We start from the raw sequence: 24,710 nt of genomic DNA, 5'->3' as shown, positions 1-24,710 counted from the left end.
TTGTCAGGCTATGTAAACATTTACATACTGTATATATGTGAATAATTCCCAACTTTTGAAGCAGGACATCACACTGGGGTATATTAGGTTTTGCAGTTCTTTAAACTATTAAGCCAAGCTCCTAAATGCCTTAAATGTAATGACCCATTGAACATGCTGCTAGGAAGCCATACCTTGCATTCAGTACCTTTAGGGTAGGCCATCGGTGGGTTATCCATCGATGGTTACCATCGATTGTCCCCATTGATGCATAACCTCGATGGTGGGAAACCATCTGTAAGTGTTAGGGTCTCCTGCTCTGTGCTGCCACGTCGTCATGGCAACCGGGAGACAAGTGCTAGCGGAGTAACCTGAGCGTAGCTGATACTCCGGTTCGGGTCTTTTGCTGTGCAGTGGTTACAGGCTCTGTGCACGGCAGGGGATCCGGTGCTGGTTTTTGTGCTCACAGTCTGTGAGGTCTGAGTGGGGCGTGGACAGCACCTGCTATATAAACCCTCTTCTCAGGTTAGGCAGATGCTGCTGAATCTTTGTTGGTTAGTCAGTTCCTGAAAGTTAGCCAGTACTGTGTAGCTTTGTATTTGTTGTTGCTTACTGCAAATAGGCCTGGGGATTTGGTATTACACTCTGCCAATCCAGACCTAGCAGTAAGACTGGAGTCAGTCGTTTAACCTGCTGGGGTTCTTTTGCTACTCTGTGAACCTAGCAAGTTTGCGGCTGTATTCTCAGACTTGCCTGCCAAAATCCTTTCTCACTGTGCAAGGTGTTCAGGTGTCAATTTAGTGGCAGTAAGCTGAACTGCAAGTGAGGACTAGGATTGTGGAGACTCTCCTTGTGTCTATTATTCCATCTCTGACCAAGGAGTTTACTGCCACACCCGTTGGTAACCCTTTAGGGTTTTGCTGTTGCCCTTAGCAACAGCATTTCGGGTTCTCTACGTATTAAATCACTACATCTCGCTTCTTTCCATCTGAGCATTCCTAATACTAGGGAGACACCCAGTTTCTTAGCCTTTGGGCTTCTCTGTTCACTTTGTGTTTATTTTGTTACCCTATCACCTTCTGTGTATGTAATGTCATATTCCCCAGTCTGTCTGTGAGTTCATTTGTTTTGCATCCCTCTCCGTTCAGACACCAGTACATTCCTGCTGGCACTGGTGTGCATAACAGTAAGGGAACTATCGATTGATTCAGCCATGGATGGTCACCCCCTACTTTAGTATTGAGCGAACTGCGGGCCAATCAGGAACTGGGGGCATGGCTTCACAGGTGTCAGGGGCGGAGCAATGCTCTGTGTCCCAACACCTAGTTAGAAAAAAACTAAAAAAATATTTTGTTATGCCATGCCACCGATGAAGGGAAACCATCTGGTTCTCCCCCATTAATGGCAAAAGTATTCTAAATCGGCCAAAAACCATTGACGATTATGAATAATCGATAGTTGATGGCCATCCCTACTTTAGGGCCAAACTACCTTTATAGAAAATGATACATCCGATGGAAAACAGCTGCAGTGAAACCACATTTTAGTCAGATGCCTATGAAGTGCAGCTCTCAGGCATACTGCATGGATTACATGTTATGAACATTCCCTATTAATGTACGACTGTACCCTAGTAAGCGGATGAAGGCACATAGGGGCCAATTCTGAAGAGGGAGTAAAGCAAGAAAAAAGAAAAAAAAAGCCAGTACCTTTGTATCTGGATCAAACCAAGTTGCGATGCATGGGGGGGTTTGCACAAATACAATTTTTTTTAACATGCAGGGTAAATACTGGCTGCCTTTACATGTAGCCCAGACATGTGGGATAGCTTTATTTTTACACTGCAATTTACATGAGAGTGTGAACCATACTTACCGACATTCTGGCTGCTCTCTGCGGGAGAGAGCAGCCAGGTCGCCTCAGCAAGGGGGCAGCGGAGGGCTGTGACGTGAGGAGGGGGTGGATCGGAGGCGGGATGGGGGTGGGGTTACAGTGGTACCTCCTTTAAGCCACGCCCTTGCTCTGTAATGCCGTGATCACCGGCATTACACTGCAGGGGGCGTGGCTATGATGACGCGATTCATCAAGAATCACGTCATCAACTGCCTGGACCGCCCACTTTATACACTAAGTGGGCGGATGGGATAGGGGGACCCCTGAAATCGGGAGACTTGCCTGCTCTTCCGGGGGGCCGGGAGGGTCACCCGATTTTCGGGAGCCTCCCGGCCATTCCGGGAGAGTAGGCAAGTATGGTGTGAACACTTCCCTCTCAAATATAAATCTCTGTGTACCAAGCAATGAGGAAGGCTAGTCAGATGCTTGGTTGCATCGGGAGAGGACTCAGCGGCAGATAAAAAGAAGTAATAATGCCACTGTATAGGTCATTGGTACGGCCTCATCTAGAATACTGTGTTCAATTCTGGAGGCCATATCTCCATAAGGATATAAGTTGGATTCAGGATGATATCCCAATGGATGGGATGCCGACAGTCAGAATACCGACAGCGGGATCCCGCCCATCAGAATCCCGTCAGCCCCCCAGAAAGTTACCTAACCCTCCCCTGCTGCCTACCCTAACCCTCCCTTGTGGGTGCCTGACCCTAACCCTCCCTTGTGGGTGCCCGACCCTAACCCTCCCGGTGGTGCCTAACCCTCCCGGTGGTGCCTAACCCTTACGGTGGTGCCTAACCGTCCCGGTGGTGCCTAACCCTCCTGGTGGTACTTAAACCTCCCGGTGGTGCCTAACCCTCCCAGTGGTGCCTAACCCTCCTGGTGGTGCCTAACCCTCCCTTGTGGGTGCCTGACCCTAACCCTCCTGGTGGTGCCTAACCCTCCCGGTGGTGCCTAACCCTCCCGGTAGTGCCTAACCCTCCCAGTGGTGCCTAACCGTCCCGGTGGTGCCTAACCCTCCTGGTGGTGCCTAACCCTCCCGGTGGTGCCTAACCCTAAGCCTCCCTTCCCTGCTGCCTAAACCTAAACCTCTGCGTTTGGTGCCTAACCGTAACCTCCCACCCACTGCTGCAGGACATGAGCATATCCCGCTGAAAGAACGTTCAGGATTCCTGGGGTCGTATTTTGACACTGGAAACCCGACCCCCGTTGGTATTTCAACGCCAGGCTTATGCCGTCGTTTGGGATTCCGGCATTGGGATTTCAACCATCGGGATCCCATCCGGTGACATTTTAACTGCATCCCAAATACACTGCAGAGCGTACGATTTTCCCCATTATTTTAGTTTCACTCAGATGATTAAACGGCTTGGAAAACTGCTCCAAAACTTTGAATTTACATTTTATTAGTAACCCAGATCACATTCCCTATACTTATAATGGGAAATGCGATCTACTGTAGCCAAATTTCTAAAAAAAAGTAATGTAAAAAAATACAGCAGTGAGCGCTGTGATAATATTGCCAGCTTCAGCTGGCGTAATCACAGGGCAGCACTGCGATATGGGTACTGTACCTCTGCACAGCTTTCTCTGACCCCGGACAAGCTGATCACCTTAAAAAAATAATACTTACCCGTCCAGGAGCTGGTGATCAGTGCTCTGGTGAGCGCTGCCGGGACCTCCTACTGCTGTGCTGTGACCCCTGTGCAGTAAAGTAAGCAGCTCACTTTACAACATCGGGGGTCACAGCACAGCAGCAGGATCTGACGCCTGGCAGCCTCCTGGAAGCAGCGGTCACTGGCTACTGGACTGGTAAGTATAATTACCGGTGGGGGTCTCGGGGCATTGCGGGGGTAGTCGTGATGGGGGCAGGGGGCTGGTTACCCTGCGGCGGCGGTAGCGACAGACAGCATGGCGCATGCGCAGCAGATCATTGGGGTATCTTTAAATACCCCGATAATGCTGCGGAGAGCATTCGCAGAGTTTTCTTGCAAGCTCCGTCCCTGCATGCGATAATTGTTACATCTATGCGATGTAATCAATTATCGCATTGCGAGTTTGGCCGATTTTATCACCAGATGCAGATGGTAATAAATGTGGCCCTTTACATGTATAATTTAAAGCAGAGAAGGGAAAATAAGATGTTACTCACCGGTAAATCTATTTCTCGTAGTCCGTAGTGGATGCTGGGACTCCGTAAGGACCATGGGGAATAGCGGCTCCACAGGAGACTGGGCACAACTAAAGAAAGCTTTAGGACTACCTGGTGTGCACTGGCTCCTCCCACTATGACCCTCCTCCAGACCTCAGTTAGGATACTGTGCCCGGAAGAGCTGACACAATAAGGAAGGATTTTGAATCCCGGGTAAGACTCATACCAGCCACACCAATCACACCGTATAACTCGTGATACTATACCCAGTTAACAGTATGAAATATAACTGAGCCTCTCAACAGATGGCTCAACAATAACCCTTTAGTTAGGCAATAACTATATACAAGTATTGCAGACAATCCGCACTTGGGACGGGCGCCCAGCATCCACTACGGACTACGAGAAATAGATTTACCGGTGAGTAAAATCTTATTTTCTCTGACGTCCTAGTGGATGCTGGGAACTCCGTAAGGACCATGGGGATTATACCAAAGCTCCCAAACGGGCGGGAGAGTGCGGATGACTCTGTAGCACCGAATGAGCAAACTCTAGGTCCTCCTCAGCCAAGGTATCAAACTTGTAGACTCTTGCAAAAGTGTTTGAACCCGACCAAGTAACAGCTCGGCAAATTTGTAAAGCCGAGACCCCTCGGGCAGCCGCCCAAGAAGAGCCCACTTTCCTCGTGGAATGGGCTTTTACAGATTTAGGGTGCGGCAGTCCAGCCGCAGAATGTGCAAGTTGAATCGTGCTACAGATCCAGCGAGCAATAGTCTGCTTAGAAGCAGGAGCACCCAGCTTGTTGGGTGCATATAGGATAAATAGCGAGTCAGTTTTCCTGACTCCAGCCGTCCTGGAAACATATATTTTTCAGGGCCCTGACTATGTCCAGTAACTTGGAATCCTCCAAGTCCCAAGTAGCCGCAGGCACCACAATAGGTTGGTTCACATGAAACACTGATACCACCTTAGGAAGGAATTGGGAACGATTCCTCAATTCCGCCTTATCCATATAAAAAATCAGATAAGGGCTTTTGCATGATAAAGCCGCCAATTCTGATACACGCCTGGCCGACGCCAAGGCCAACAGCATGACCACTTTCCACGTGAGGTATTTTAGCTCCACGGATTTAAGTGGCTCAACCCAATGCGACTTCAGGAAATCCAACACCACGTTGAGATCCCACGGTGCCACTGGAGGCACAAACGGGGGCTGACTATGCAGCACTCCCTTAACAAAAGTCTGAACTTCAGGCAGTGAAGCCAGTTCTATTTTGGAAGAAAATCGATAAAGCCAAAATCTGGACCTTAATGGAACCCAATTTTAGGCCCATAGTCACCCCTGACTGTAGGAAGTGCAGAAATCGGCCTAGCTGAAATTCCTCCGTTGGGGCCTTCCAGGCCTCCCAGCACGCAACATATTTCCGCCATATGCGGTGATAATGGTTTGCATTCACTTCTTTCCTAGCTTTAATTAGCGTAGGGATAACTTCCTCCGGAATGCCCTTTTCCTTCAGGATACGGCGTTCAACCGCCATGCCGTCAAACGCAGCCGCGGTACGTCTTTGAACAGACAGGCCCCCTGCTGCAGCAGGTCCTGTCTGAGCGGCAGAGGCCATGGGTCCTCTGAGATCATTTCTTGGAGTTCTGGGTACCAAGCTCTTCTTGGCCAATCCGGAACAATGAGTATAGTTCTTACTCCTCTCCTTCTTATTATTCTAATTACCCTGGGTAAGAGAGGCAGAGAAGGGAACACATACACCGACTGGTACACCCACGGTGTTACCAGAGCGTCCACAGCTATCGCCTGAGGGTCCCTTGACCTGGCGCAATATCTTTGTAGCTTTTTGTTGAGGCGGGACGCCATAATGTCCACCTGTGGCCTTTCCCAACGGTGTACAATCATTTGGAAGACTTCTGGATGAAGTCCCCACTCTCCCGGGTGGAGGTCGTGTCTGCTGAGAAAGTCTGCTTCTCAGTTGTCCACTCCGGGAATGAACACTGCTGACAGTGCTAACACATGATTTTCCGCCCATCGGAGAATCCTTGTGACTTCTGCCATCGCCATCCTGCTTCTTGTGCCGCCCTGTTGTTTTTACATGAGCGACCGCCGTGATGTTGTCTGACTGGATCAGCACCGGCCGGTGTTGAAGCAGGGGTCTAGCCTGACTTAGGGCATTGTAAATGGCCCTTAGTTCCAGAATATTTATGTGTAGGGAAGTCTCCTGACTTGTCCATAGTCATTGGAAGTTTCTTCCCTGTGTGACTGCCCCCCAGCCTCGAAGGCTGGCATCCGTGGTCACCAGGACCCAGTCCTGTATGCCGAATCTGCGCCCCCCTAGAAGATGAGCACTCTGCAGCCACCACAACAGCGACACCCTGGCCCTTGGAGACAGGGTTATCCGCCGATGCATCTGAAGATGCGACCCGGACCACTTGTCCAACAGATCCCACTGGAAGATCCTTGCATGGGACCTGGCGAATGGAATTTCTTCGTAAGAAGCTACCATCTTTCCCAGGGCTCGCGTGCATTGATGCACCGACACCTGTATTTGTATTAGGAGGTCTCTGTCTAGAGACGACAACTCCTTGGACTTCTCCTCCGGGAGAAACCCTTTTTATCCTGTTCTGTGTCCAGAACCATACCCAGGAACAGTAGACGCGTCGTAGGAACCAGCTGCGACTTTGGAATATTCAGAATCCAGCCGTGCTGTTGTAGCACTTCTCGAGATAGTGCTACTCCGACGAACAACTGCTCCCTGGACCTCGCCTTTATAAGGAGATCGTCCAAGTACGGGATAATTATTTCGGCCATTACCTTGGTAAATACCCTCGGTGCCAGGGACAGACCAACGGCAACGTCTGGAATTGGTAATGACAATCCTGTACCACAATTTTGAGGTACTCCTGGTGAAGAGGGTAAATAGGGACATGCAGGTAAGCATCCTTGATGTCCAGTAATACCATGAAATTCTCCAGGCTTGCAATAATCGCCCTGAGCGATTCCATTTTGAACTTGAACCTTCGTATATAAGTGTTCAAGGATTTCAATTTTAGAATGGGTCTCACCGAACCGTCTGGTTTCGGTACCACAACATTTTGGAATAGTAACCCCGGCCTTGTTGAAGGAGGGGTACCTTGATTTCACCTGCTGGAAGTACAGCTTGTGAATTGCCGCCAGTACTACCTTTCTCCGAGGGCAACAGGCAAGGCTGATGTGAGGTAACGGCGAGGGGGAGTCGCCTCGAACTCCAGCCTGTATCCCTGTGATACTACTTGCAGAACCTAGGGATCCACCTGTGGGCAAGCCCACTGGTCCCTGAAGTTCCCGAGACGCGCCCCCACCGTACCTGTCTCCACCTGTGGAGCCCCAGCGTCATGCGATGGACTCAGAGGAAGCGGGGGAAGATTTTTGATCCTGGGAACTGGCTGTCTGGTGCAGCTTTTTCCTTCTTCCCTTGTCTCTGTGCAGAAAGGAAGCGCCTTTGACCCGCTTGCTTTTCTGAAGCCGAAAGGACTGTACCTGAAAATACGGTGCTTTCTTAGGCTGTGAGGAAACCTGAGGTAAAAAATTTTCTTCCCAGCTGTTGCTGTGGATACGAGGTCCCAGAGACCATCCCCAAACAATTCCTCACCCTTCTAAGGCAGAATCTCCATGTGCCTTTTAAAGGCAGCATCACCTGTCCACTGCCGGGTCTCTAATACCCTCCTGGCAGAATGGACATTGCATTAATTCTGGATGCCAGCCGGCAAATATCCCTCTGTGCATCCTTCATATATAAGACGACGTCTTTAATATGCTCTATGTTAGCAAAATATTATCCCTGTCTAGGGTATTAATATTATCTGACAGGGTATCAGACCACGCTGCAGCAGCCCTATTTATGCTGAGGCAATTGCAGGTCTCAGTACAGAACCTGAGTGTGTATATACAGACTTCAGGATAGCCTCCTGCTTTTTATCAGCAGGCTCCTTCAAGGTGGCCGTATCCTAAGACGGCAGTGCCACCTTTTTTGACAAACGTGTGAGCGCCTTATCCACCCTAGGGGATATCTCCCAACGTGACCTATCCTCTGGCGGGAAAGGGTACGCCATCAGTAAGTTTTTAGAAATTACCAGTTTCTTATCAGGGGAACCCACGCTTCTTTACACACTTCATTCACTCATCTGATGGGGGAACAAAACACTGGCTGCTTTTTCTCCCCAAAAATAAAACCCCTTTTATGTGGTACTTGGGTTTATGTCAAAATTGTGTAACACATTTTTCATTGCCGAGATCATGTAACGGATGTTCCTAGTGGATTGTGTATATATCTCAACCTCGTCGACACTGGAGTCAGACTCCGTGTCGACATCTGTGTCTGCCATCTGAGGTAATGGGCGTTTTTTGAGCCCCTGATGGCCCTTGAGACGCCTGGGCAGGCGCGGGCTGAGAAGCCGGCTGTCCCATAGCTGTTACGTCATCCAGCCTTTTATGTAAGGAGTTGACATTGTTGGTTAATACCTTCCACCTATCCATCCACTCTGGTGTCGGCCCCACAGGGGGCGACGTCCCATTTATCGGCCTCTGCTCCGCCTCCACGTAACCTTCCTCATCCAACATGTCGACACAGCCGTACCGACACACCGCACACACACAGGGAATGCTCTGACTGAGGACAGGACCCCACAAAGTCCTTTGGGGAGACAGAGAGAGAGTATGCCAGCACACACCAGAGCGCTATATAATGCAGGGATTAACACTATAACTGAGTGATTTTTCCCCCAATAGCTGCTTGTATACACATATTGCGCCTAAATTTAGTGCCCCCCCTCTCTTTTTAACCCTTTGAGCCTGGAAACTACAGGGGAGAGCCTGGGGAGCTGTCTTCCAGCTGCACTGTGAAGAAAAAATGGCGCCAGTGTGCTGAGGGAGATAGCCCCGCCCCTTTTTCGGCTGACTTTTCTCCCGCTTTTTTCATGGATTCTGGCAGGGGTAATTTATCACATATATAGCCCTGGGACTATATATTGTGATGATTTGCCAGCCAAGGTGTCTTATATTGCCCTCAGGGCGCCCCCCCCCCAGCGCCCTGCACCCATCAGTGACCGGAGTGTGAGGTGTGCATGAGGAGCAATGGCGCACAGCTGCAGTGCTGTGCGCTACCTTGTTGAAGACAGAAGTCTTCTGCCGCCGATTTTCCGGAACACTTCTTGCTTCTGGCTCTGTAAGGGGGCCGGCGGCGCGGCTCCGGGACCGAACACCAAGGTCGGGTCCTGCGGTCGATCCCTCTGGAGCTAATGGTGTCCAGTAGCCTAAGAAGCCCAAACTACCACCAGTTAAGTAGGTTCGCTTCTTCTCCCCTTAGTCCCTCGCTGCAATGAGTCTGTTGCCAGCAGATCTCACTGTAAAATAAAAAACCTAAAATATACTTTCTTTCTAGGAGCTCAGGAGAGCCCCTAGTGTGCATCCAGCTCAGCCGGGCACAAGATTCTAACTGAGGTCTGGAGGAGGGTCATAGTGGGAGGAGCCAGTGCACACCAGGTAGTCCTAAAGCTTTCTTTAGTTGTGCCCAGTCTCCTGCGGAGCCGCTATTCCCCATGGTCCTTACGGAGTCCCAGCATCCACTTAGGACGTTAGAGAAATGGGGGACATTATAGAAACTTTTAAATATATCATGGGTTTTGACAAGGTCCAGGAGGGAGACGTTCTCTGTGGGAATTTCACCATGGGTGCAGTTCTGTAGGAGCCTTAGGCCTTAGTATTGTAAAACAGTGTGGAGTTTGTATATGGGGATACTTGAAACTGAGGGAACCCAAAAAATGTTTTGGCGGATATCCAGCAAATTTGTTTTGATAAACACGCCCCTACATCTCATACATAAATAGCCCTGACCACATTTTGGGCAGTACGGATGGTGTAATGGTTAGAATTACTGCCTCACAGCACTGAGGTCATGGGTCCGATTCCCACCATGACCCTAACTGTGTGGAGTTTGTATATTCTCCCCATACTTGCGTGGGTTTCCTCCGGGTACTCCGGTTTCCTCCCACAATCCAAAGATAGGTAGGTTAATTGGCTCCCAACAAAATGAACCCTAGCGTAAATGTGTGTGTGTGTGTACATGCGGTAGGGAATATAGATTGTAAGCTCCACTGGGGCAGGGACTGATGTGAATGGCCAAATATTCTCTGTAAAGCGCTGCGCAGTATGTGTGTGCTATATAAATAACTGGTAGTAATAATAATAATACTTACCGACATTCTGGCTGCCTCCTCCAGGTCGGAGCAGCGGGGGGGCGTGGTGAGGATGACATACGATGTAGCGACCCCTCAGGCTGCACACTTTGGACAGCGGCATGGGGAGATTGCTAGGGGATTCAGGCAGGTGGCGCTAGGTCGGGAGACTTGTCCACTCTACTGGGGGGTGGGGGTGGGGGGACGCAATTTTCGGGAGCCTCCCGGCCATTCCGGGAGAGTAGGTAAGTAAGCCTAACCAACAGATAGTTAGGGTAACATAGTAATACAATCTCTATATGTGTACAGGGGTGTGGCTTAAAAGATCTTCAGGAATTAGATAGACAGTAGCTTGACCCCATATGCCGACATGCATTATAAGGTTGACTGGAAAAGGTAGATGGTAGAAAAGGTCCACATGTACAAATGGTCGAGAGGGCCAAAAGGCCGACATGGAAATGGTCGTCACAAAAAAAGGTCAACACACACTTTTTTTTTATTGTTTGTGTGCTTTTCGATGTATCATGATATGTGACCCCAATTGTAGCAAACATAGACCGTCATGGGCTCGCTTCGCTCGCCATGCTTCAGCCAAGGTGCTCGCTGCGCTCGGCACAGCTTACTATTCCAGATTGTAGTCCACATAGATGGTAAATCAAGCATAAGTTTCAAAATATGTGAAACCCCCTAAAAACTAGTGTTGACCATATGTGTGTCGACAGTTGTTATGTCGACCTTTTGAACCTGTCTATGTCTACCTTTTACCTGTTGACTTTTTGACCCTGTCAAGCTAATGCATTTCGCCCATATTGTGTCGACCCATTGACTGTCTATTCTAGACAATGTAGATCGATCACCTGGATATCGTGTATAGAGCTGAGATTACTATAAACTGTTAGCTCTATGGAACATGAAAACATGCTTATACTGTATAATACAAGATTTATAACTTTCGTAGATGTGCACCATTATATGTATCCAGCTGTATGTACTGTATGCAGCAAAGGGCTACACCTGTGACGGATTTCCGCCTTGGCACCTGAATACGGAGCCATGTCCTTGACTTTTTCTCCTTCAAATTCCGCCAGCCGGTGGTATTCCTGTCATGCTTTGTCCAATTAGATTAAGCTCTGCTATTGTGAGGCTCATTGCCCTTTAGAGTAATGAAACCAGTCTTCAAACTCGGGTTCGGGAAAGTGTTTTTATCCATGACAAGGTCTAATGGGCCCTACACACTGGGCGAGAATACTGAAAGATATGAACGATCTTGTTCATTAATGAACGAGATACCGTTCATATCTTTCAGTGTGGAGGCACCAGCGATGAACAATGCGCAGCCCTGCGCTCGTTCATCGCTGGTGCCCCGTCGCTTGTGCATGCAGGCCAATATCTCTTCCATATTTGCCTGCACTGCTCTGGAGCTGGGTGACGGGGGGAGTGAAGAAACTTCACTCCCCCCGTCACTGCCCCCCGCCGCCAGGTCGCCCGTCGGCTGTATCCGCCTTCGGGCAGCTCGGCGGCGGATTGACAAATGTGTAGGGCCCATTAGAGACACGAAAGCTGGCCACACAGTCTGAGGTTTTTATTTTTTCTCACGAGGGACATTCTAATTGGAAAATATTCCATTTGTTAATCACTTCCACCATGTTGGAAAACAAAATGGCCAATCCTGGAATATTACTTTGATGTGCTGAATTTATTTTTTTCTAGTTGTTTGTCCCCCATAAATCAGATGATACAGTCAAAGGCGCTTTAAGAGAGGAGAGGGCCGATCTTGCCCCCTTCTCGCCGGCGGTGAAGTAGACTCCAGCATTGTGCCATTACAACTGCGTACAGGATTGCAGTCACCGGATCATACGAGCCCCTGAAATGTTCACGACATGCTCTCAGTTACCTCCCCCAAACACTTGTAAATAAATCCTCACTACGTTTGTTGTCATAAGACCATTGCGGTGCATGCGCAGCGTGACTTAGATGCATGCAAAGACCGCTGATAATCGCTCAACTGCATAAATAAATATCAGCTTGTCGTACATTTCTGAATCAGGCCCAATATGATAAACCATGCCTAAAATATAGTAACACGGTGAACTGGAATCAATTATGTTTTGTGAACTGGCGCAGTGTCGATATTAAAGGAAAAGATGGACTTCTGAAGCAAATGGGCACCCCCAACCCACCACTCCATATGCACTTATGTTCGTACAAGTGTTATGGTGGGTACACACTGGCCGATATATCGGTCGTTCCATTGAATGGCCGATATATCGCGGGTCCGTCGGCCAGTGTGTATGGGCGATATGTCTGTGAACTTCGTCGTTCACAGACATAATCGCGTCGGCCCCGCAGCACAGCCGACGGACAATATATCTACCGATATATTGGCGCATCGCTGTGTGTGTACGCGCGACCAGCCGACCGCCCGTACACATGCTGCGGCGGCCGGCGGTGATTGACAGCTGAACTGGGCGGGCATGTGTACACGCCCGCCCAGTTCATGACACACTGCCTGATCCGTCCATAGATATATCTGCCGATCAATTGTGTGTACACGCCCGCCCAGTTCATGACGTCAGTCCCCGATGGATCGGGCAGTGTGTATGCTGATCCGTCCATACATATATCTGCCGATCTGATATATCTATCAGTGTTTACCCAGCTTTAGGTGCGCTCAGAAATTTCTTTTCCAACAGTTCCAAAAGCCGGATGAAAGTCCCAAAAGCTGGAATGGAGGGACAGTCCAATGGACATGGACACAGCTGGTAGATATAGAAACACTGATACTGTAGTTATCAACCGTCCCTAAGAACTGATCCCAGCTTGTCCCTCTTTTTAGTACTGACAAACAGACCAGTATATACAAGGCAGCTCTAATGGGCCCTACACACTGCACGATCCGCCACCGAGTTGCCAGACGGCGAATACGGCTGACAGGCGACCCGGCGGTGGGGGGGGGGGGGGGGTGACGTCACTCCCCCCGTCACCCGGCTCCATAGCAGTGCAGGCAAGTTTCTTTCTAGGTCAGCTATACATCAATAGTGAAAACGTGATCCAAATTCATCCAGTAGTTTTTTGCTGGAACGAACAGACAGACAAAAATTCCGATTTTTTTTTTTTCTTCTCCATAGTTCATAAACAGTCCCTAGAAGTATATTTCTGAAATATCAATCAATTTGATGTAACCTTCTGTGCTGATCCATGGATATACCTAAAACCTGGACCGCCGGGTTCCTTGAGGACCGCGTTTTGGAACCTCTGATCTAGATGAATATGTCAATTTTAAAATAAAGAAAAAGTACATTATTGTCCCATTCAGTACATGTGACGTCATTGGAATGTTAGTGCCCCAGCGCCTGCCAAGACAGTAGCCAGAGAATTCTGCGAGGAGGCACCAGCTCAGCAGTGGAGTGACACTGCCAATAATGTGACCTGATATTATGCTGTACAATATAAAGATTCCAGTAGATACAGTACGTCCGATTTCCTCATATCCTCAGATCGGAAATGTATATAGATTAAGCATATTACGGATTGAGACAGATGCATTAAACAAGGTCATAGTGTAAGAATGAAGGATATAACAGCTGGTAGTGAGCAGAAAACATAACATGTGCAGCCAGCCAGCACCAACCCGTAGGCTGGTGATCTGACTGCTGAATTACTTATATGTTACGGATCAATCACTGGGTAACTGTATACAAGCAGAGGAATCAGAACTTGCTCCATTTCTTTAAAACAATTACAAATTAATTCTATAATTTTGTATTAAATATTCCACCACTTTCACATGTAGCCAAAGAGATATTTTTATTTTTTTTAAATAGAATATGGTGTTAATTTACCGCCATGTCAAGGACAATTTACCTCTTCATTCCGCTTCCTACACTTATATACAATTCCCCAATGTCTTTAGGATCTGTTTTAACAGATGGATTTAGAGTCATGCTTGCTAAGATGTTGTGTGGCTGCAATTTGCAGTCATCATTTAAGAAGAAATTATTTGGTGTATCCACCGCAAAAGTAGACAGACATTTGCAGAATACCCCCCTCGACAATCCTGCTTCTAGAGCAGCATGGGGCCTGATCCAGAGATGTACAGAAATGCTTTTACAGCTGCGAATTTGTGCACAGCGGCTGCGTGAAAATATGCAAAAGTCGCAGCCGCTAGGATTTCATTGAGACGCTCACTTTGAGTCACCTCAGATGATCCGCTTCCTTACAAAGACGCATCATCATCGGAGCACTATGGCCACGCAGACTGGCTGATGGAACCGGGATGCTGGAGACCTTTCAACTGTGTACGGGAACTCAGTCAAAGGCAGTTACATGACCCCCAAATGATTGTGACGTGTCTGCGTTTTAGTAGCACACAGACGGTTCCTGACTGTCGATCACTTTGCAAATAAATCCTCATCGTAACCGACGTCACAAGACCATTGTGACAATTTTAAGTATGCCAACAGGCAAAAAAAAATTGGCATTGCGGCACTCGCTGAATCGGCTCATGCATCTATGGCGGGAAGGCCCTTCTTCCCATAGCAAGCAGCGGGTCTCAAAGGGCGGACGTAATCTGAAGATCATATTAATATGCGAGGTCAACTCAACAAAACTTTCCATTTTCAGAGGCTTGATGAAAAGAATAATTTCTGTCCCCCTGATACTGAATAATTACTGTCCCCCGATTCTAGTTTATGGGGACGGCGTCGCACATCGAGTTTATAGTGCAAACAGGATATATATGTGGTGAGTGGGTCTGTAACTCTGTTTCCACATGTTTACCACATACATTCACATTGATGAATAAGCCTCTTGGTAATCATGATCCTTTATATGATCTACATTTGATGCTTTATTTAGTCTTATTGCTGATTTTCTTTGATTCACAAATATAATTTGAGAAATAGTGTTATGACTAAACCGTATTTTGGATGAAGGCAACACATGAGCTTTCTGAATTCCTGGTGGGCCTGTAAAAGTGAGCCTTAGAAATTTAGTATTACATATCGGAATAGAAATGGAGCATATGTCATTATATATAGAAATACTGACTGTAGCTTACGGGAAAAGAGGTGGATCTGAAATTCCACACCTGCAGTAGGGGCTATTGCATACTTGCCTACCTGACCCCCTCCATGAGGGAGAAAATGCTCTGTTCCTGGACTTTCCTGGTAATGTATGATTGCCATCACCTGTGGTGAAACACCTTTCTTATCAATTAACTAGCTCACCACAGGTGATGGCAATCATACATTACCAGGAAAGTCCAGGAGCAGAGCATTTTCTCCCTCATGGAGAGGGTCAAGTAGGCAAATTGACAGATTTAATTGTATTCAGGGGCGAATCTACTGTGCAACTAATGAAGCGTAAGCTTCAGGGCACCTAATCCCAGATAGGCTCTGAAGCATCTTTTGTTTTTATTTTCAACAAAATGGAGGTTAGTTAGTGTGTGTTAGTAAAATAAGGATATTTTAGTGACAGAATCATTATTCGTCTCGCTTGTGCATTTTAACACCAAAAATCAGATTTTCACCTCTTGTTTTTGTTTTGTATGGTTACAGCTCATCACCAATAACACCAAGACAACCAGGCTTCTAGTACAGCATAGCTGCTATCAGGGGATATGGTTATGTTACCGGCGCTCAGGATTCCGGCGGTCAACATGCCGACGCTGGGATCCCGAATGCTAAAAATGCTGGCAGTCGGAATGCCGACCCACAGGGTCTATTCACACTCGTCGGTGTCCACAACACCTATAGAGTGGGAATAGAACCTGTGTGGAGCGCAGCGAGCCACTGAGGCTGCAGCGTGGGGAGTGCAGCGACTCCGCAAGGGGCTATGTTGCGCTTCCCCCACCCCCTCCCCCCGGCATTCTGCTGCCGGGATCCCGGTGTTGGTATGGTGACTGCCAGGATCCCAGCAGCCGGCATTTCATACTCAACCCGCTATTACAGCTTGGATGCACGGCGCTTAGTACAGCAGGAACTGCTGGGAGTTGTAGTCTAGCTCTGTGATTTGCGCTCTCTAAATAACGTGAAACTTGTCTCCGTTTTAAACTACTTTCTGACAGCCTGCAGGAATTCTCTTTGTGACGTCCCTTGGTATGGCGGATGCTGAAAGGGCCCATCCTAGGAAGGAGGCTGGGAGCAATGAAAGGTGAGAAGGAGTACGGGACAGGGAGGCGTCTAATAGGGTCATTTTGCTGGTTCTGAGCAGTCTGTGCTGTCCTTGCAATGGCAGCAAGGCCCTTTGGACCTTGTTGGATGTTGCCCTATTGCTGTTAGTTGCGAAGGGCCCCTATAATAGTTGAAATGTTCAGGGCCCCAAAAATGCAGGTCCGCCACTGACAGTATTTATTTGTAGAGTAAATATTACCTGACTTTGAGCTTAATGGACATTCTGGACCGACCTATAGAGGAATATTGGTCTGTCAAGATGGCCCACGTGGCATCCCACAGTCTGATCTAATGGAAGTTCCCCATCATCGCTACCACAAAAACCCACCATTCCCCGTGTGTGTTTATACAATGATAAGGACCTTAATACTGGAACCTTCTGACTGTGCATTCACTTGACTTCCACATCTAGTAAATGAGTCCTACAATGGAAGTGCTTCCATGGCCATTTCCTTATTTACTCAGCTGGGATCAGTATTTGGCATACATTATATATATATATATATAGAGAGAGAGAGAGAGAGAGAGAGAGTTCTGACACTCACTGCACACCGGTATGGCTGACACAGTTGCCCTCTGCAAATGAAGAGAAACAATAAAGGTCCTCTAAACACACTGGCAGGGCCGGTTCTAGACCTTGTGGCGCCCAGGGCAAAAGTTACCTCACTGCTCGTCTAGATTCCCTTCGCGGAGAGGACCTTTTCCTAACCGCCGCCATCCCAGTTAGTAGCATCTCTTGCCACGGCGGCGGCGCCCCCAGGACAGTGGCGCCCCGGGCAAAAGTCCCACTTGCCCGTGGCAAGAGCCGCTACTGCACACTGGCACAAACGGCGGCACTCAGGGATAAATAACGGCACAACGACCACCAAAGTGATAGACAGCGTTTCAATGCTAGTGCATTGCCCTGGTGTAAAATGTGTGACGCTGTTTGTGCCACTATATTACATACACATATATATCTTAAAAAAAATTACTATTATTACTACCTGTTATTTATATAGCGGATACATATCCTGCAGCGCTTTATTGAGAGTCATTCACATCAGTCCCTGTCCAGTCCAGTGGAGCTTACAATATAAATTCCCTTCTACATGTACATGCATACCCATTGTGGGGGGAAACTGGAGTACCCAAAGGAAACCCACACAAGCACAGGGGGAATATACAAACTCCACACATTTATGACAGTGGTGGGATTTGGACCCAACACTTCAGTGCTGCGAGTCAGTAATGCTAACCATTAAAAAACATAGTGGAGGTAGCACTGAGCACACCACATCATGAGCACTATGCATCAGGGGCAGAGTAAGAGAGGAGGCGGCCCGTGTACAGCCTCCATCCGGATCAGACGCAGTGCCGATTACTGCCACTAAATAGCGGGGGGTGGGACTATGATGACGCGATTCGCGTCATCTGCCTCCCCGGACTACCCACATTGCAGGTCAGCTGAGGGGGACGGGGGGACTGGGGGGATGGCTGCAGGGGGATGAGGAAGCTCTGAGAGACTTGCTGCCCTTCCAGGGGAACCGGGAGCCCACCAGATTTTCAAGAGCCTGGTCGCACAGGATGCGACCAGTCAGATAAACAGTGTTAGAAGCAGAAGGGAAGGGAAACTTTCCTCCGCTGCTGCTGGCAGGGGGACCTCCGTGCACTCTACCCTACTGATTCCTGTGCTGCCGATCACTGCTGATCAGTCAGCATGGCAAGACCCCCCACCCAGCGTCTGCAGACAATGGCAGCTGCTGGGAAAGTGTAAAACACCCCACCACACACACCCCCTCAGACTCCCCCTGTGTACCTGACAGCTGTCTCGGGGGTAAAAAGCAACGTTGCGATGGTCTCAATGTTACCAATGTTCCGATGTTACCGATCTTCCAAACCGATGTTCCGATGTTTGAGAAAATATATTTAACCAATTTAATTTATTTTATATATTTTTTTAAGTAAAATCATTTTGGATACAGTTAAATGCATGTTCTTCACCTAGTTCACTCATTAAAAAAAAAAAACCACGACAATTTCGAAGCGTTTTTTTTTGGAAAATAAAACGCCAGTTAAGTGGTTAATAGGCAGATTCAAAGCATGGATGATCCATAGATATTGGTTAAATGATATATTATTGTAGAATGTAATAAGTCATAGATAGTGGAATAGTTTACACAGTCGTTCGCTGTTGCATGGGAACTTCATGTGTAGGCCTCAGGAACTAGGTCAGTTGCCATGGAAACACAGTGCATGAGAGAGAGGTGTGCATGTATGGTGCAATGGGGTGGGAGGTGATACCGTGTAAGTGAGAAGCTAGAGAGACAGCAGTAGTGTGGTGATGGGAGGTGATGGGTGGTTTGGGGGAAGGAGAGCAATATTAATAGATTGCAATGTTTATCTACTTTGTAAGGCACTACGGACCCCTTGTGGCGCTATAAATAAAGGACTATGAAGATTATAATAATTGAGATAAGGAAAATAATAAATAATAATAATGTATCTTTATTTATAGCCTGAATATAGCTACATCCACTCGATCAGGTTTTACACCTTTATTGGACACTTTTGTCCCTTAATGAACTTCACTTCAGGCTCCATCTATAAATGTGTTATTTTCCCAATCTTTCCATTCTCTTCTCTCCCCCACCGCTGCCCCAAGTCTTGTCATTTGCTCTTTCCATTCCCCCCACTCTGCTTCCCCTTTTGTATTTGTGGCTGCATCTCTTTTCCCTTTCAATGTCTCTCTGTGCCTCACAATCACGCCATTGTTGAAGCCTTTTCCTTTATTCCGGGCAGCTGTCCCTCCATCACGCCCCTGACACACCGAGCAGCTGATGCTCGCCCTCCCCCATCGTCGCCCACACATCAACCCCCCACATGTAGGGGCATCTGCTGCAGCTGACATTCTACCACAGGTACCAGGCCCAGGAAAACCCCCACGACAGTGCTCCTTATGAGTCCATCTTACGCCACCCTACCACGATTTTCAGATTGTAGAATTGGGATCACAGGTGTATTATTACATTGAATAGGGCACCAGGATCCACATGACTAATAAATGATTTAACTTGGGATTCTGGGACAAGATCTGGAAAACATGGGCCGAGGAGGGGGGAGGAGATCCTAATAAGGTCTGCTGCTTCAGGATACATGCAATGGTTAAATAGAGCATTGTTCCATGTGAATTGGCTTCAGGCAAGGAAATGCATTGTAAAGGGGGTACACACAGTGAGATCCGTGCTTAATTTCTAAGTAATCTGACTAGATTGCTTAGAAATTAAGCACTGATCTCTCCGTGTATATGCCCATAGCGACAGCGATTCGCGGCCCCGCGCATCGCTATCGCTGACTCTAGATTTGGCATGCATGCCAAATCTAGCAGATCACTCACTTCACTGCTGTGTGAAGTGAACGCCCCCCATCGCACTTCCCCTCGCTCAGCACACATGGCGCCGAGTGCTGAGCGGGGAGAGAGATGTGTGCTGAGCGGTCTGTGCTAGATCGCTCAGCACACATCTCCCCGTGTGCACGGGGCTTATGAAAAAGTCGTTTTCGTTCTAGGAACATAGGGAGTCATTCCGACCCGTACGCACTCTGCTTTTTTCCGCAGCCATGCGAACGGGTCCGGAATGCGCATGCGCAGCAGACGCCGAGTACTCCGCCGACGGGGAACGCCGAGTAGCGACTGAATTAAAGAAGAAAACTAACGCTACCGCGATCGCACCGTGATTGACAGGAAGAAGGCATTCCGGGGTGGCAACTGAACGTTTTCTGGGAGTGGAGTGGAAAACGCAGGCGTGTCCAGGCGTTTGGAGGGCGGATGTCTGACATCAATTCCGGGACCTGACAGGCTGAAGTGATCGCAGTGGGTGAGTAAGTCAGGACCTACTCCTAAACTGCACATAATGTTATTGCATAGCTCGGCTGCACAAGCGATCGCAGCCCTGCTATGCAAAAATACATTCCCCCATAGACGACGTCTAGCTGATCGCACGGGCTGCAAAAAGTTGCAGCATGCGATCAACTCGGAATGACCCCCATAACCAGATCCTAAATAATCTAGGACACACGGCAGCCTCCAGGCGATCACAAAATGATAGTGCGCCGTTTCACAACAGGCCGTAAAGTGATTGCTGCAGCTGCCACTTTACCACAAACCTCTTCACCAGGACAGGCTACTTGGGAAGGACCTGCTGTCCCAACAAGGGTTGTTTGATAAATACTCCTAAAAAAAAAAAAAATGCTGTATCATGGGCCTTATTCATCTTGGCCTGCTAATTCAATGCCATCGCATTGGGCCGGTTTTAGCTGCAGTGCGCACGCGCAGGTCCCGATCTGCGCGTGCGTGCAGTGGCCAATGCGATTGCATGTCATTGATGCGAACGCCTCTGCCTAATTGACAGGCAGTGGCGCTTGTGGGGTGGTAACGCTGCGTTACGTGGGAGGCACGTGGTGTTGGGCGGGCGGGTGTGGTGTCAGAAATGGGTGGGGGTTCGGGGCAGCCGCGTGACGTCACACATGGCAACTGCAAACAAGAAAATGGCGGCGGTCCAACTGCCAGACTGCGAAGGCCGGTTGTGATCGCATCACTGCCCGTCATTAGCATGCTAGGCGGCCTTGCCATTTGCTGGGCGGCCCACAGCATGCGATCGCAAGCAGTTGCAGTTTTGCTAAAATCGCATATGGGATATGTTGCGACAAGGAATAATGGGGCAGATGTATTAACCTGGAGAAGGCATAAGGAAGTGATAAAGCAGTGATAAGTGCAAGGTGATAAACACACCAGCCAATCAGCTCCTAACTGTCAATTTGCATATTGGATCTGATTGGCTGGTGCATTTAACACCTTGCACATATCACTGGTTTATCACTTCCTTATGCCTTCTCCAGGTTAATACATCTGCCCCAATGATTTTCGTGGCCCCCCTGCTTCTGACAACAAATATAACCCTAAACTTTATGATAAATGCGGTTTAAACTGATTCAGATGACTGTGTTTTACATTTATGTTATTACGTGACAATTCGTGTTTTGCTATATACACTCTGGATTTTCAGGTATTCAGTGTGGAGTTTAGGGCCTAATCAGACCTGATCGCTGTGCTGCAAATTACACTGTCCTGCGATCAGATAGCCGCCCAGGGGGAGTGAAAATTTGCCCCTTCTGCAAGTGTGCGATTGCATGTGTACGCTGTGCGAAAATTCCCCTCAGTCAGCGGACAGCTGCAAAACCGTTCGCATCACACTCACCATCAAATGTTTTTCCCATTCTGTGCAGTTTGTGTGCAGTCTGTGCGTAGCTCAATACTTACTCCTCCAGGGCGGGATTTACTGTAAGACATCGCTGCCCCTCGCCGCCTACCGCAGCGATACTAATTGCATATGTACTAACATATGCGATCAGTATCGCAATGCGGTATAGGAGTCCCCCCGCGATGATGTCTGCCAGGGTCGGCGGGGGTCAGCGGTGGTCTCCGTCACCTCCCAGACTCGGGAGGTGACGTGTGCAGGGAGTCCCCGGGCTCCTCCTCTTCCCCCCTGCAGCCGGAAGGAGACAAGGCTGTGATGTGGGGGAGAAGGAGGAGGAGGGCCGCATCAGCAGCTCAGGTATGCCGGGGGGAAAGGGGGGGTCGTCGTGAGCGGCGTGGGGCGGCGGCGGGATGCGGCGGTGGCAGTAAGAATCCCATAGGCTTCTATGGGGTATCGCCATAAAAAGATGGCGATACCCTATGGTGCGAAAACACGGCGGTCGGGAGTTAGTACATATGAAAATGCGGTAAAACGGGGGTTTTAACGCATTTTCCCTTTAGTAAATCCCGCCCCCAGTGCGAAGAAATCAGGCTGATCGGGTCCGGAACTGACATCACACACCCTCCCTGAAAAACGCTTGGGCACACCTGCGTTTTTCCGGACACTCCCAGAAAACGGGCCGTTACCACCCACAAACGTCCTCTTCCTGTCAGTCACCCAGCAACGCCCATGCGATCATAATTTTCTCGCCATCCTGTTGCTGTTTGTTGATGCACGTGCACATTGCGGTGCATACGCATGCGCAGTAGTTCAATAATCGCTCGCTGTGTGAAAACGCACAGCAGCGATCAGGTCTGAATCGGGCCCTTCGTTTTTTACAGTACCAGTGATGGGAAGGGGTGTGTTTTGGGGATACTTGCGCAAAAAGTCATGCGATTACTGTAGATTCATATAGTTATGATTAATGGCTGGGGCTGCCTCACAGCTGCTGGTACTCTCATGTTTTAAAGATGCAAATTAAATAAAAAAAGATTTATGGGTATATTTACTGCTGCCAGAGCCTCCGACAAGCGGCGGCTTTGAAAAGCTGCCTGCTCAGTATATATACTCCTTATACTCTTACAAGTGGTTACTGGAGAGCTGCATTTTGTGTTCTTGCGTTAGTTATCATCCTGCAATTAAATGGTACATTTCATATGTGCATAAGTGCAAACACACAGACGCGCGGTTCCGCTCCAACCCCCGCAACAAATCTCACAAACAGCTGGGAGCCAAAGATCTTGTTTCATTTATTCCAGGAGTGATTGCACCACCCAGGAATTTCTGTCATGTGTACACACGTGTGTGTGAGAGACGTACCCTATGTGTGCCTGTATATAATACATTGCATATGTATGTTATGCAATGCGCTTGTGTGCACAGCGTCAAGAAGACAAGTGCATGCATGGTATGTGGCTTTTGTGTGCGTCGCTGGTCTTTGCTGTGTGACAGAGAAGGGGTTAATCATAGGTGTCTGCCATAAGCAATAATCTGGTGGTCCGGTCGAAGAAAGCGTTAATTATGGCAGAGGCTTGCTGCAAGTCGTCGGCTAACACAGTGTTTATGAGGTAGTAAAGCTGCACAAAGGGTTAAAAAGATTAATTCTCCTCATGGGGCAGATGTATTAATCCTGGAGAAGGCATAAAGATGTGATCAAGTGGTGATAAGTGGAAGGTGATAACGCACCAGCCAATCAGCTCATAACTGTCAATTTACATATTGAAGCTGATTGGCTGGTGCGTTATCACCTTGCACTTATCACCGCTTTATCACTTCTTTATGCCTTCTCCACGATTAATACATCTGCCTCCATGTTTGAAAGGGTTAAAGTGGAGACTATTTAATTTTTTAGGGGAAGCAAAAAGGTTAAGAGGCTGACCACTTTTAGAATGTAATATATATATATATATATATATATATACACACACACACACACACACATGCAGTACATATGTATACATACATATACAGCCAATGGCTATTCCAACGTTTCAGCTATATTTAACCTTCGTCAGGGATACTGTATCCCTGACAAAGGTTAAATATAACTGAAACGTTGGAATAGCCCGTGGGTGTCTGTGAGTTTGTGTACTGCTGTTTACAATCCGTGTGTGCCACCAGAGTTCTGATATAGAGACAGATAGATAGATAGATAGATAGATAGATAGATAGATAGATAGATAGATAGATAGATTATATAGAGCCACCAAAATTGCACCAGGAGGTACAGAGAACATTCAAATCATTATAATATGTTGTGAAAAAGTTAAAGAATAAGCAGCAAATCACAGTTGCCTGTCTCTGGCATGGGTGGGGTTAAACAGAGAAAGTTACTCTGTAGGAAAGTAATAAAAAACAGCCCTAGGCCTTTTATCTGTTCTACAGAAAACACCTGAATTGTGTTTCACAGCCTCTGTGTGCTGTGTGTCTAATATTCCTCATCACTATATACTCCCACCGCCCCCTCCCCTCCGTCCTGCTCCCCCTTTCCCCTGCTCCTTTCATCCTGCTCTCCCCTCCTCATTCTCAGCTTTTTCACTGTAGTCTGAGATATTTCTCAAAACACCAACACATTTTATCTGCCTGTCGGGCAGAAGTCGCGCCGGCTCAGTGCATCATAGGGCACACAATGGAGGGCATTTACACAGTGCAAGATGGCCGCTCTGCAGTGCAAAGGTAGATTGAACCTGCGCCCTCATTTATACAAGTGTGCAATGTGCATGCTGTATATTTATGGGGTGTGGATCATCAAATCGACAGTATCTAGGTCAACAATGTTTAGGTCGACACTATAGGTCAACAGTCACTAGGTCGACAGGGATGGAAGTTCGACAGGGTTTCTAGGTCGACAGGTCAACATGAGTTTTCTTTTGGGGGGGTGTCGTTTTCTTCGTACAGTGACCGGGAACCCCAATTAGTGTACCGTGTCCCCTCGTATGGCTCGCTACGCTTGCCATGCTTTGTTAGATTACCGTTCCAAACGTAGTCCACGTGGATCGTTAAGTATGAAAAAGTTAAAAAAAGTGT

The 24,710-nt window shown here is 48.1% G+C and overlaps 1 protein-coding gene across 2 annotated transcripts in view; it reads left to right on the top strand.

Annotated features, from left to right (window-relative positions):
- DDR1 (discoidin domain receptor tyrosine kinase 1) overlaps positions 1 to 24,710 on the top strand; it is a 105,069-nt gene that overhangs the window by 2,266 nt on the left and 78,093 nt on the right. The window contains exon 2 of one of the 2 annotated variants that reach the window (XM_063938018.1): positions 16,305 to 16,390. The exons of the other annotated variant lie outside the window; for it this stretch is intronic. Coding sequence (XP_063794088.1) covers positions 16,338 to 16,390 — 53 coding nt within the window. The 5' untranslated portion in view covers positions 16,305 to 16,337. The remainder of the gene's footprint in view (positions 1 to 16,304; positions 16,391 to 24,710) is intronic. 2 annotated transcript variants of the gene reach the window in all.

The sequence above is a fragment of the Pseudophryne corroboree genome, chromosome 8, assembly GCF_028390025.1.
Source record: "Pseudophryne corroboree isolate aPseCor3 chromosome 8, aPseCor3.hap2, whole genome shotgun sequence".
NCBI classification, from domain to species: domain Eukaryota; kingdom Metazoa; phylum Chordata; class Amphibia; order Anura; family Myobatrachidae; genus Pseudophryne; species Pseudophryne corroboree.
Note: the sequence above shows the minus strand (reverse complement) of the source record. Positions and strands in the feature narration are given on the sequence as shown.